The 14,443-nt window shown below is 63.9% G+C and overlaps 1 protein-coding gene across 1 annotated transcript in view; it reads left to right on the top strand.

Moving 5' to 3' along the window:
• The window catches only part of PLEC (plectin), a gene marked incomplete at its 5' end in the record, with an annotated part of 23,651 nt that extends 10,830 nt beyond the window's left edge, over positions 1-12,821 (top strand). The window contains 2 exons of the mRNA XM_057388200.1: positions 2,441-5,821; positions 6,313-12,821. Coding sequence (XP_057244183.1) covers positions 2,441-5,821; positions 6,313-12,636 — 9,705 coding nt within the window. The remainder of the gene's footprint in view (positions 1-2,440; positions 5,822-6,312) is intronic.
• Between the last annotated feature and the right edge of the window lie 1,622 nt (positions 12,822-14,443).

The raw sequence follows: 14,443 nt of genomic DNA, 5'->3' as shown, positions 1-14,443 counted from the left end.
GTGACTCTGGCCCCATCACTAACAGTGACCAATGACTGTGGCTCCAGCCCCATCACTAACAGTGACCAATGGCCGTGGCTCTGGCCCAATCAATGACCAACAGCCGTGACTCTGGCCCTATCACTAATACTGGCCCATGGCCATGACTCCGGCCCCATCACTAACAGTGACCAATGGCCGTGGCTCCAGCCCCAGCCCCAGCCCCATCACTAACAGTGACCAATGGCCATGGCTCCAGCCCCATCATTAACGGTGACCAACGGCCATGACTCCCAGCCCTATCAGTGACCAATGGCCGTGACTCCGGCCCCATCACTAACATTGGCCCATAGCCATGACTCTGGCCCCCTCACTAACAGTGACCAATTGCCGTGGCTCCTGCCCCATCACTGACAGTGACCAATGGCCGTGACTCTGGCCCCATGACTAACACTGGCCCACGATCGTGACTCTGGCCCCATCACTAACAGTGACCAATGGCCGTGACTCCCAGCCCTATCAGTGACCAATGGTCATGACTCTGGCCCCATCACTAACACTGGCCCACGGCCGTGGCTCCAGCCCCATCACTAACACTGACCAACGGCCATGGCTCCAATGCCATCACTAACAGTGACCAATGGCCGTGACTCTGGCCCCATCACTAACAGTGACCAATGGCCGTGACTCTGGCCCCATCACTAACAGTGACCAATGGCCGTGACTCTGGCCCCATCATTAACAGTGACCAATGGCCATAGCTCCAGCCCCATCACTAACACTGGCCCGTGGCCGTGACTCTGGCCCATCATTAACAGTGACCAATGGCCGTGGGTCCAGCCCCAGCCCAATCATTAACAGTGACCAATGGCCATGGCTCTGGCCCCATGACTAACACTGGCCCACGATCGTGACTCTGGCCCCATTACTAACAGTGACCAATGGCCGTCACTCCAACCCAATCACTAACTGACCAATGGCCATGGCTCCAGCCCCATCACAAACACTGGCCCACGGTCATGACTCTGGCCCCATCATTAACAGTGACCAATGGCCGTGGCTCCGGCCCCATCACTAACACTAGCCCACGGTCCTGACTCTGGCCCCATCACTAACACTAGCCCACGGTCCTGACTCTGGCCCCATCACTAACACTAGCCCACGGTCATGACTCTGGCCCCATCACCAACAGTGACCAATGGCCGTGGCTCCAACCCGATCACTAACTCTGGCCCACAGCCGTGACTCTGGCCCCATCACTAACACTAGCCCACGGTCGTGACTCTGGCCCCATCACTAACACTGGCCCACAGCCGTGACTCTGGCCCCATCACTAACACTAGCCCACAGCCTTTACCTCCTGCTCCCTGCTGGGCTCCCGGGAGCAGGGCTGCTGGCTCGGGGTGCAGCTCGGGGGTCTCTGAGCTGAGCTGGCCCTGCTGCGATTGGTGGTGGTAGGAGGCACTTCCCAGATACACGTAGTGCAGTCAGCACCTGCCTGCGCATGCTGCTGTGCCGGGCGCCGGCCCGCGGGCTCTGGTGTAACCTCTCTAACTCTCGGTTTCTGCCCTCGGAGCTGCTTTGCCAGCGCTATTTCTTGGGGGAATATTTGTGTTGGTGGGGATCTAATGATGGAGGGTAAAAAAAGCAAGGATGACTCTGGCAGCCCTGCACCAGGTACTCACTCTGCGCATGCCCTCTCTCCCCCGCGGCACCCTCTGCCTCTCCCTCGCGGCTCATCCTCTCCTCCTCACCCTCCTCTGCCTCTGTGCTGCTCCGGCACCGGGGGTGTGGTGTGGTGTGGGGTCAGGCTGYCCTGCATGCGCTCACGGTGCATGTGGTGCGCACTGTGGCATGGCCCCGAGCCAGGAGCCGGGCGTTAGCCGCGTCGGCCCTTTGGCACAGCTTGCTCCCAGTTGCCCGGAGAGGGCTGGGAGAGCTTTGAACTGAACTGCTCTCTCCTGTTGAGGCTTTCCCAGCAGGGAAGGCTCTGCTGGCACCGCCCTGGCACCGCTCCCCTCTGTTCTGCTCCTGGTGCTCCGGCCGTCTCTCTCCTTTCCCCACGGCAGGGGCTGTCTGTGCCGGTCCCCTCGCATGGGGAGCCGCGGTGGTGGTGGTGGCGTGCACGCTGCTGGCATCGTCTTCATCGCTTGGGCTCCGCTCGCTCTCTGTCCCTTCTCTCTGGAACGTGGCTTCCTGCACTGCTGTCTGGCTCCTGTTGCCTGTCTGCCTGTGCTGTCGTGTGTCCCCTGTCCTGCCACACGTCTTCTGGAAGCTGGCGTCGCCGCCACTGGCTCACGCGGCGGCCCGGGGGCCGAAGCCATTCCACGCGCATCCGCCGCCCCTCCGCTGTCCTGGCAGCGCCGCGGCTGGGCCAGCATCGACGCCACGGCGCGATCGCATCCCTTGTGATTTGTCTCTCTCTCCCCTCTCTGTCCCCTGCACCCTCTTTCCCCTCCAGAAAGCCGCCGAGAAGCTGAAGGAGGAGGAGAGGAAGCGGCTGGCGGAGGTGGAGGCGCAGCTGGAGAAGCAGCGGCAGCTGGCCGAGGCCCACGCCAAAGCCAAGGCGCAGGCGGAGGCGGAGGCGCGGGAGCTGCAGCTCCGCATGCAGGAGGAGGTCACCCGGCGGGAGGTGGTGGCCGTAGACGCCGAGCAGCAGAARCAGAACATCCAGCAGGAGCTGATGCAGCTGCGGCAGAACTCGGACCACCAGATCATGTCCAAAGAGAAGCTGATCGAGGAGGCCGAGTACAACCGCAAGAAGGTGGAGGAGGAGATCCGCCTCATCCGCCTGCAGCTGGAGAGCACCGAGAAGCAGCGGGAGGGYGCGGAGACGGAGCTGCAGGAGCTGCGGGCCCGCGCCGAGGAGGCCGAGCGGCAGAAGAAGCAAGCGCAAGAGGAGGCCGAGCGCCTGCGCCGGCAGGTGAAGGAGGAGAGCCAGAAGAAGCGGGAGGCGGAGGAGGAGCTGAAGCGCAAGGTGCAGGCCGAGCGCGAAGCGGCGCGCGAGAAGCAGAAGGCGGTGGCGGACCTGGAGCAGCTGCGGCTGCAGGCGGAGGAGGCCGAGCGGCGCATGCGGCAGGCGGAGGCCGAGAAGGAGCGGCAGATCCAGGTGGCCCAGGAGGTGGCCCAGCGCAGCGCCGAGACCGAGCTGCAGAGCAAGCGGCTCTCCTTCGCCGAGAAGACGGCGCAGCTGGAGCTGTCGCTGCAGCAGGAGCACGACGTGGTGGCCCAGCTGCAGGAGGAGGCCGAGCGGCTGAAGAGGCAGCAGCTGGAGGCCGAGCGCTTGCGGGAGGAGGCCGAGAAGGAGCTGGAGCGCTGGCGGCAGAAAGCCAACGAGGCGCTGCGCCTGCGGCTGCAGGCGGAGGAGGTGGCCCACAAGAAGTCGCTGGCGCAGGAGGAGGCCGAGAAGCAGAAGGAGGATGCGGAGCGCGAGGCCCGCAAGCGCGCCAAGGCGGAGGAGGCGGCCCTGCGGCTGAAGGACCTGGCGGAGGAAGAGCTGGAAAAGCAGCGGGAGCTGGCGGAGGGCACGGCCCAACAGAAGCTGGCGGCGGAGCAGGAGCTGATCCGGCTGAAGGCGGAGATGGACAACGGCGAGCAGCAGCGCCTGCTCCTGGAGGAAGAGCTGGCRCGGCTGAAGGGGGAGGTAAACGAGGCCATCCAGAGGAGGAAAGAGCTGGAAGAGGAGCTGGCCAAGCTGCGGGCAGAGATGGAGGTCCTGCTGGAGAGCAAGGCCAAGACGGAGGAGGAGTCGCGCTCCACCAGCAAGAAGTCCAAGAAGCGGCTGGAGGCGGAGGCCAACAAGCTGCGGGAGCTGGCCGAGGAGGCCGCCCGCCTGCGTGCCCTCTCCGAGGAGGCCAAGCGGCAGCGGCAGCTGGCAGAGGACGAGGCCAGCCAGCAGCGGGCCGAGGCCGAGCGCATCCTGAAGGAGAAGCTGGCGGCCATCAACGAGGCCTCGCGGCTGAAGGCGGAGGCGGAGATCATGCTGAAGGAGAAGGAGGCAGAAAACGAGAGGCTGCGGCGGCTGGCGGAGGACGAGGCCTACCAGCGCAAGCTGCTGGAGGAGCAGGCRGCCCAGCACAAGCAGGACATCGAGGAGAAGATCGCCCTGCTGAAGCGCTCCTCSGAGAGCGAGCTGGAGCGGCAGAAGGGGCTGGTGGAGGACACGCTGCGGCAGCGGCGGCAGGTGGAGGAGGARATCCGTTCCCTCAAGGCCAGCTTCGAGAAGGCCTCGGCCGGCAAGAGCGAGCTGGAGCGGGAGCTGAACCGCATCCGCGGGGAGGCGGAGGAGGTGCAGCGCAGCCGGGAGCAGGCGGAGCGGGAGGCYGAGCGGCAGCGGGCGCTGGTGCTGGAGGAGGAGGGCCGGCGGCGCGAGGCCGAGGAGAAGGTGCAGGCCATCCTGGCGGCCGAGGAGGAGGCCGGGCGGCAGCGGCGGCTGGCCCTGGAGGAGGTGGAGCGGCTTCGGGCCATGGTGGAGGAGGCGCGGCGGCAGAAGGAGCTGGCGGAGAAGGAGTCCGAGCGGCAGATCCAGCTGGCGCGGGAGGCGGCGCAGAAGCGGATCGAGGCGGAGGAGAAGGCGCACCTCGCCGCCGTGCAGCAGAAGGAGCAGGAGCTGCTGCAGACCCGCCAGCAGGAGCAGAGCCTCCTGGACCGGCTCCGCGAAGAGGCCGAGCGGGCCCGGCGGGCGGCCGAGGAGGCCGAGTTCGCCCGTGGCAAGGCGGAGCAGGACGCCAGCCTGTCCCGGCAGCGCGTGGAGGAGGCCGAGCGGCTGAAGCAGCAGGCGGAGGAGGAGGCGCAGGCCAAGGCTCAGGCGCAGGCGGACGCGGAGAAGCTGCGGAAGGAGGCCGAGCTGGAGGCGGCGAAGCGGGCGCAGGCCGAGCAGGCGGCCCTGCGGCAGAAGCAGCTGGCCGACGCCGAGATGAAGAAGCACAAGAAGTTCGCCGAGCAGACGCTGCGGCAGAAGGAGCAGGTGGAGAAGGAGCTGACCAAGGTGAAGCTGCAGCTGGACGAGACGGACCACCAGAAGGGCATCCTGGACGAGGAGCTGCAGCGGCTGAAGGAGGAGGTGACGGACGCCGTCCGGCAGAAGGCCCAGGTGGAGGAGGAGCTCTTCAAGGTCCGGGTGCAGATGGAGGAGCTGGCCAAGCTCAAGAGCCGCATCGAGGAGGAGAACAAGGCGCTGATCCTCAAGGACAAGGACAACACGCAGAAATTCCTGGCGGAGGAGGCGGAGAAGATGAAGCAGGTGGCGGAGGAGGTGGCCCGGCTGAGCGTGGAGGCGCAGGAGGCCGCCCGCATGCGGCAGCTGGCCGAGGACGACCTGGCGCAGCAGCGGGCGCTGGCGGAGAAGATGCTGAAGGAGAAGATGCAGGCGGTGCAGGAGGCCACGCGGCTGCGGGCCGAGGCCGAGGTGCTGCAGAAGCAGAAGGATCTGGCGCAGGAGCACGCCAAGAAGCTGCAGGAGGACAAGGAGCAGATGCAGCAGCGCCTGGCCGAGGAGACCGAGGGCTTCCAGAAGACGCTGGAGGCCGAGCGCCGCAGGCAGCTGGACATCACGGCGGAGGCGGAGCGCCTCAAGCTGCAAGTGGCGGAGATGAGCAATGCCCAGGCCAAGGCCGAGGAGGAAGCCAAGCGGTTCAAGAAGCAGGCCGAGGAGATCAGCGAGAGGCTGCACGAGACSGAGCTGGCCACGCAGGAGAAGATGGCGATGGTGCAAACCCTGGAGATCCAGCGGCACCAGAGCGACGAGGACGCGGAAAAGCTGCGGAAGGCCATCGCCGAGCTGGAGAAGGAGAAGGAGAAGCTGAAGCAGGAGGCGGCGCTGCTGCAGCAGAAGGCAGAGGAGGTACTGGGTCCCCCTTAGCGGTGGTGGTACACGGGGTGGCCGTCCCTCTGTCCGGCCGGCCCACGCCATCCCCGGACAGGYCCCCAAGGACCGTTACTGGGGATGGCGGGGCAGGACTCCCCATGCAGGTCAGGGATGTGGAGCAAACCCCTCAGGCAGCGTCGGAGAGGGACCCCAACCGCCTCCCCTCCTTCCACGGAGGGGGGATCCCCACCACCCTCTTCCGCCCCGTGTTTCCTCTTTGTGCCCCGTTCCCAGCCTTCGTGCCGGGCGTTGCCTCGTGTCCTGCCCCTGCTCACCCTGCCCCGTGTTGTGTGTGGCTCCCTAACCCCGGCTCTGCTCCTTAACTCAAACCCAATGTGTTTGGGAGTGCGTGGGTGACTCTGTGGCTCCGTGACAGCCCTGCTGCCCATTCCCCCTGCCTCAGCCCACCCCCAGTCCCCCGCTGCCCTGCTGGCTKTCTGACCGCACTGTCCTCTCTCCCACCCCAGATGCAGGTGGCCCAGCAGGCTCAGCTCCGTCAGGAGACGCAGCTTCTTCAGCAGAGCTTCCTGACAGAGAAGGATGCCCTGCTGCAGAAGGAGAAGCTCATCGAGGAGGAGAAATCGAAGCTGGAGAAGCTCTTTAAAGAYGAGGTGAACAAAGCCCAGAACCTGAAGGCAGAGCAGGAGCGGCAGCAGCAGGAGATGGAGCAGGAGAAGCAGCAGTTGAAAGCCATGTTAGACGAAGCCAAAAAGCACCAGAAAGAAGCTGAGGAAAACGTGCGGCACAAGCAGGAGGAGCTGCAGCAGCTGGAGAGGCAGCGACAGCAGCAGGAGAAACTTCTGGAAGAAGAGAACATGAAGCTGAGGGAGAGGCTGGAGCAGATGCAGGAGGAGTACAAGACCGCCCTGGCCCAGAGACGTGAGATCATGATCCAGACGGACGACCTGCCCGGGGAGGCCTCGGTTACCACGACGCAGCTGCTGGACGTCAAGGCTGTCCCCAATGGCCGGGACGCAGTGGACGGCTTAGCCCAGAACGGAGAGCCCGAGTTCACCTTCGACGGCATCCGGCAGAAGGTGTCGGCGGAGAAGCTGGCTGACGCCGGCATTCTGAGCAGGGAGAGCTTGGACAAGTTGGCGAAGGGTGTGGTGAGCGTGGGTGAGCTCTCTCAGAGGGAGGACATCAAGAAATACCTGCAGGGCAAGAGCAGCATCGCCGGGYTGCTGATCAAACCCTCCAACCAGAAGATGAGCATCTACGAAGCCATGAAGAAGAAGCTGCTCAGCCCAGGCACGGCGCTGGTGCTSCTGGAGGCACAGGCCGCCTCCGGCTTCATCATCGACCCCGTGCGGAACGCGAGGCTCTCGGTGAACGAGGCGGTGCGAGAGGGGGTGATCGGGCCCGAGCTGCACAACAAGATGCTGTCGGCCGAGCGCGCTGTCACCGGCTACAAGGACCCCTACACGGGCGACAAGATCTCGCTGTTCCAGGCCATGCAGAAGGAGCTGATCGTCAGGGATCACGGCATCCGCCTGCTCGAGGCCCAGATCGCCACCGGCGGCATCATCGACCCCGTCAACAGCCACCGCCTGCCTGTGGAAGCAGCCTACGAGCGCGGCTACTTYGATGAGGAGATGAATCAGGTCCTGTCCGACCCCACCGACGACACCAAGGGCTTCTTCGACCCCAACACTCAGGAGAACCTGACCTACCTGCAGCTGATGGAGCGGTGCGTGACTGACCCCGAGACGGGGCTGTGCCTCCTGCCGCTCACTGACCAAGCGGCCAAAGCTCGAGAGCTGGTCTACACCGACAARGAAGCCAAGGATGTCTTCAAGAAGGCCACAGTGACGGCTCCGTTCGGCAAATTCCAAGGGAAGACGATGACCATCTGGGAACTCATCAACTCGGAATACTTCACCGAGGACCAAAGGCGGGATTTGATCCAGCAGTACCGCACCGGCAAGATCACGGTGGAGAAGATCATCAAGATCGTCATCACGGTTGTGGAGGAAAGCGAGAGAAAGAGCCAGATGTGCTTCGAGGGTCTGCGGGGCCCCGTGCCCGCTGCCGAGCTGCTGGAGAGCAAGATCATCAACAAGGACCTCTACAACCAGCTGCACCAGGGCAAGAAGTCCGTGAAGGACGTGGCGGAGATGGAGTCCGTGCGGCAGTACCTGAAGGGCACGGACGCCATYGCCGGCGTCCTGGTGGAGTCGACGGGCCAGAAGTTCACCTTCTACGAGGCCCTGAAGAGGAACCTGCTGAATCCAGAGGTTGCCCTGTCCCTGCTGGAGGCGCAAGCTGCCACCGGCTACATCATCGAGCCGGTGGGCAACAAGCTCTTCTCTGTGGATGAGGCGGTGAAGGCCGAGGTGGTGGGGCCGGAGTTCCACGAGAAGCTGCTGTCGGCGGAGAAGGCGGTGACCGGCTACAAGGACCCCTACACAGGTCAGACGGTTTCCCTCTACCAAGCGCTCCAGAAGGGCCTCATCCCCAGTGACACCGGGCTGCGGCTGCTGGACGTCCAGCTCGCCACCGGCGGCATCATCGACCCCGTCAACAGCCACCGTCTCCCGCTCGAGGTCGCCTACAAGCGCGGCTACCTGGACCCGGAGATAAACAAGGCTCTGGCCGAGCTCCGAGACGACTCCAAGGCTTTCTACTGTCCCAACACCCAGCAGCACCTCAGCTACGCCCAGCTGCAGAAGAGCTGCCACCGTGACAAGCAGACCGGCCTGTGCCTGCTGCCCCTGTCCGACGAGGCCATCCAGTCACAGCAGGAGGAGGTCTACACCGACAGCCAGGCCAAAGAGTGTTTCGACAAAACMACCATCGAGGTCCCAGTGGGCAGCATGAAGGGCCGGACGATGACCATCTGGGAGCTGATCCACTCCGAATACTTCACAGAGGAGCACAGGCGGGAGCTGCTGCGACAGTACAAGACGGGCAAAGTGACGATCGAGAAGATCATCAAGATCGTGATCACCATCATCGAGGAGGCGGAGACCAAAAAGCAGGAGAAGCTGACCTTCAGTGGTCTGCGGGCACCGGTGCCGGCCAGCGAGCTGCTGGAGTCCTGTATCATCAGTAAAGCCCAATATGAGCAGCTGAAGCAAGGCAAGAAATCGGTGAAGGACCTCTCCGAGACAGACGCGGTCAGGAGGTTCCTGCACGGCAGTGACTGCATCGCCGGCGTTTACGTGGAGGCCACCAAGGAGAAGCTGAACATCTACGAGGCCATGAAGAGGAACCTGCTGAGGCCCAGCACTGCCGTGGTCCTCCTGGAAGCCCAGGCAGCCACCGGGTTCTTGATCGACCCCGTGAAGAACCGTAAGCTGTACGTCAACGAGGCGGTGAAGGCTGGCGTGGTCGGGCCCGAGCTGCACGAGAAGCTGCTGTCGGCCGAGAAAGCCGTCACGGGGTACAAGGATCCCTACTCGGGGGATACCATCTCCCTCTTCCARGCCATGAAGAAAGGGCTCATTGTCAAGGAGCACGGCATCCGCCTGCTCGAGGCACAGGTCGCCACCGGCGGCATCATCGACCCCGTGCACAGCCACCGCTTGCCCGTGGAGGTGGCCTACAAACGCGGCTACTTCGACCAAGAGATGAACCAGACCCTCTCGGACCCCAGCGACGACACCAAGGGCTTCTTCGACCCCAACACTCAGGARAACCTCACCTACGTGCAGCTGAAGGAGAGGTGCATCGAGGATCCCGAGACGGGGCTGTACCTTCTGCCTCTGCGGGAGCCCGAGAAGCCCAAAGTGGTGGARACCACCCACATGTACACCGAAGCGGAGACGCGGAAGGTGTTCGAGGAGACGCAGGTGGACATCCCCGTGGGCAGCCGGGCTGGCTCCTCCATGTCCCTGTGGGAGATCATGCACTCGGACCTGCTGCCCGAGGAGCAGCGCAAACATCTCATGGAGGAGTTCCAGTCGGGCCGCGTGTCCAAGGAGCGCATGATCATCATTATCATCGAGATCATCGAGAAGACCGAGATCATCCGGCAGCAGAATCTCACATCCTACGACTACGTCCGGCGCCGCATCACGGCCGAGGACCTCTACGAGGCCAAGATTATCTCCCAGGACATCTACAACCTGCTGAAGCAGGGCTCCAAAACCTTCCGGGAGCTCCTGGAGGTGGAGATGGTCTGGAAGTACCTTTACGGCTCGGGCTGCGTGGCCGGCATCTAYGTCCCCTCGTCCAAGCAGACGCTCAGCGTGTACCAGGCGCTGAAGAAGGGGCTGATCAACGCCGAGGTGGCCCGCTCCCTCCTGGAGGCCCAGGCAGCCACCGGCTTCATGATCGACCCCACCAAGAATGAAATGCTGACCGTTGACGAGGCGGTCAGGAAGGGCGTGGTGGGGCCAGAGATCCACGACCGGCTCCTGTCYGCGGAGAGGGCCGTGACCGGCTACAGAGACCCGTACAGCGAGCAGAAGATTTCCCTCTTCCAGGCCATGAAGAAGGATCTCATCCCCAGCGAAGAGGCCCTCAAGCTCCTGGACGCCCAGATCGCCACCGGTGGCATCATTGACCCTCACCTGGGTTTCCACCTGCCCCTGGAGGTGGCCTACCAGCGGGGCTTCATCAACAAGGAGACGTACGACATGCTGTCGGAGCCCAGCGAGGTGCGCAGCTACGTGGACCCCTCCACGGATGAGAAGCTCAGCTACACKCAGCTGCTGAAACGGTGCCGGAAAGATGAGAATTCCCGGCTCCTCCTGCTCCCGCTCTGCGACACGCGGAAGCTCACCTTCCGGGGGCTGCGGAAGCAGATCACCGTGGAGGAGCTGGTCCGCTCGCAGGTGATGGATGAGGCCACGGCCCAGCGCCTCCAGGAGGGTCTCACCTCTGTCGAGGAGGTTTCTAAGAACCTAAAGAAGTTCCTGGAGGGCACCAGCTGCATCGCCGGCGTCTTTGTGGACTCCACCAAGGAGCGTCTCTCTGTCTACCAAGCCATGAAGAAAGGGATCATCCGGCCCGGCACCGCCTTCGAGCTCCTGGAGGCGCAGGCGGCCACGGGCTACGTCATCGACCCCATCAAGGGCCTCAAGCTGACGGTGGAGGARGCCGTGCGGATGGGCATTGTGGGCCCCGAGTTCAAGGACAAGCTGCTCTCCGCCGAGAGGGCCGTCACCGGCTACCGGGACCCCTACACCGGGAAGCTCATCTCCCTCTTCCAGGCCATGAAGAAGGGTCTGATCCTGAAGGACCACGGGATCCGCTTGCTGGAGGCTCAGATCGCYACGGGAGGCATCATCGACCCCGAGGAGAGCCACCGGCTGCCCGTGGAGGTGGCCTACAAGAGGGGCCTCTTCGACGAGGAGATGAACGARATCCTGCTGGACCCCAGCGACGACACCAAGGGCTTCTTTGACCCCAACACGGAGGAGAACCTCACTTACCTGCAGCTGATGGAGCGGTGCATCACAGACCCAGAGACTGGCCTCTGCCTCCTGCCTCTGAAGGAGAAGAAGCGGGAGAGGAAGACCTCGTCCAAGTCCTCCGTCCGCAAGCGCCGGGTGGTGATCGTTGACCCCGAGACYGGCAAGGAGATGTCGGTGTACGAAGCCTATCGCAAGGGCCTCATTGACCACCAGACCTACCTGGAGCTGTCGGAGCAGGAGTGCGAGTGGGAGGAGATCACCACCTCCTCCTCCGACGGCGTGGTGAAGTCGATGATCATTGACAGGCGCTCGGGACGCCAGTACGACATCGATGATGCCATCAGCAAGGGCCTGATCGACCAATCAGCCCTGGACCAGTACCGCTCGGGCACCCTCTCCATCACCGAGTTTGCCGACATGCTCTCCGGCAACATGGGTGGCTTCCGGTCGCGGTCGTCCTCGGTGGGATCCTCCTCCTCCTACACCGTCAGCCCAGCCCTGTCGCGGACCCAGATCTCCATGTGGACTGACCCGACCGAGGAGACCGGGCCAGTGGCCGGCATCTTGGACACGGACACTCTGGAGAAGGTGTCCATCACGGAGGCCATGCGCCGCAACCTGGTGGACAACATCACGGGGCAGCGGCTGYTGGAAGCCCAGGCCTGCACCGGGGGCATCATTGACCCCAACACCGGTGACAAGTGCACCGTCGCCGAGGCGGTCAACAAGGGCCTGGTTGACAAGATCATGGTGGACCGCATCAATCTGGCGCAGAAGGCCTTCTACGGCTTCGAGGACCCGCGGACCAAGACCAAGATGTCGGCGGCGCAGGCTCTGAAGAAGGGCTGGCTGTACTACGAGGCCGGGCAGCGGTTCCTGGAGGTGCAGTACCTGACGGGGGGTCTGATCGAGCCGGAAGCCCCGGGCCGCGTGTCCCTGGATGAAGCGCTGCAGAAGGGCACCATCGACGCGCGGACCGCCCAGAAGCTGCGGGACGTCAACACCTATTCCAAGTACCTCACCTGCCCCAAGACCAAGCTCAAGATCTCCTACAAGGACGCCATGGACCGGAGCATGATCGAGGACGGGACCGGCTTGCGGCTGCTGGAGGCTTCCTCCCAGTCCAGCAAGGGCTACTACAGCCCCTACAACATCAGCAGCGCCGGCTCCACCTCCGGATCCCGCTCGGGCTCTCGCACYGGCTCCCGCTCAGGCTCCCGGCGCGGCAGTTTCGACGCCACCGGCTCCGGCTTCTCCATGACCTTCTCTTCCTCCTCCTACTCCTCCTCGAGTTTCGGGCGCAGATACGCGGGGGATACCCAGGGCGCCACGGAGGTGGCCGCCTTTGCCCTCGCCATGGCCGCATCCGGGTGGGAGGCGAGCGGGGAGCGCCCCGTGGCTCGTGGGCCCCYGATCTACGTGGCCTGAGAGCTGCCAGCACCCCGAGGCGCCGCCTCACCCGCTCCGCATGTGGCAACGCTGCTGGCTAATCACTAGTATTTTTTTTTTTTTTTTAATTTTGAACCTCCACTCTTCTCCCAAAGCAGTGCCTCAAGTTTAACCAAAAAAAAAAAGACGAGACTAATAAATTAATATATGCGAATGTGCTGACAGTGTTTGTATATTAAGAGACGAGAGAAAAAAAAACACACACTACCCTCCCCGCCCCGCGCCCCAGGAGCCGGACACCGTTCCCGCTCCTGGCCGCGACAATCCCGCCGCCGCTCGCGCACGGCGCGGTCGAGCCGGACACCAGGAAAACAGTTCCCTGTTTGGATCTAACCACTTCTTAGCACTCTTTTTGTAATTAACCTGCCGGCTTCAACCCCCGCACCCTAAAGGAGGAGACGATCTTGGCCCCGTGGTGCAGCCGGTGTGCCGGAGGAGGACATCGCGGGCTCCTCGGCACCGGACACGCCTGCTGCCCGGACCCCTTCCACGCACCCCGAGCGCGGCGAGGAGGGGGCTCTGCCCCCCGTTCCCCGAGCTGCCCCATCTCCCTGCCTCGGCCTCCCGGCACGTCCCCATTGCCACTCCGTGGAGCCGGTGCCCCGACCGTAAGTGCCGCGCTGGCGCTGCCCGGTGCTTCCGCGCCACGCGGGGGGAACCTGCCTCCGCTCCGCCGCTTCGCCCGCCGAGGGGCTTCGCTGCGCGCCTGCCTCCGCCAGCCCACCCGCTCACCTGTCCTCTGGGACGCGCCCGCCGCGCTCGGCCGGTCTGTCTGTCTGTCTCTCCGTGTATCTGGGAAGTGCCTCTGCTCGAGGGTGGTTTCCTCACGCTCACGGTGGCTCCGTGACCCATCGGCGGGTGTCTGCCAGAGCCCGCGCCCCAGCCTGCTTCCAGAGCCCCCCTGGCCGTGCCGTGGGGGCTTTCCTGACCCTCACGAGGGGTATGGGGGCCACGGGACCCCTGGAGCACAGGGTGGGCCATGGGATGCTGTAGCAGCCTGGCACACACACTCTTGTTAGAAATAGGCAGATTTCTGTAAAAAATCCGGTCTCCTTTTCCTTCTTCGCGGTAATTCCGTCCCCCTGGCTCTCCTCCCCGTGCCGGCGCTAACGCGCTCTCTCTCTGGCAGACGTCTTTTTCCAGTCCCAACAAAGACGTCCCGGTGCCGCTGGGCGAGCTCCTGAGCTGGGTCTCCGACATCAGCAGGTCGTGGATGGGCTCAAGGGGAGCCCTGGAGGCGGCAGCCGCTCGGCCGTGCTCACCGGCACAGGTAACGCCGACCTCTCCCCCGTCTGCCGTGCCGCGGCACTGACGGTGCCTTCATTCCATGGGTTGTTCTCCCTGTCTCATCCCATCTTTTCTGTTCGCTTTGTTGTAGTGTGGCTGGATGTCCATACCACCTCCCCTCATCGCTGCCATGGAGCCCGTCCCCCGCCCTGAGGCCGGTGGGACCGCACCTGAGGACACACGGGGACGTTCTCCCTCATCCTTTGCACTTGCCAGAGTCCCCAGCCAGAGATTGGGCCCACGGTGGCCAAGCGGTCAATGGCCCAAGGAGCGCCCACGGGGTCACCCGTCCCCCGCTTGCCCCACAGTCTCCCTCCTCCCCGGGAGCGGCCTCTGGGTGTGGCGTTGGGCTCGCTGCGGATCTCCAAAACATCTCCTCCTCCTCCTCCTCCTTCCCACCCACTCTCATCTGCCACCTGTAAATCCAGTCATGTTACCCTCCGCCTCCGGTGTCGTTATTGCTCTCATCGCCCCGTTCGGCTTTGCATGAGGTGCCACT

This window comes from Malurus melanocephalus, unplaced genomic scaffold, assembly GCF_030028575.1.
Source record: "Malurus melanocephalus ecotype Western Australia unplaced genomic scaffold, MMel_1.1 scaffold_1663, whole genome shotgun sequence".
NCBI classification, from domain to species: Eukaryota; Metazoa; Chordata; class Aves; order Passeriformes; family Maluridae; genus Malurus; species Malurus melanocephalus.
Note: the sequence above shows the minus strand (reverse complement) of the source record. Positions and strands in the feature narration are given on the sequence as shown.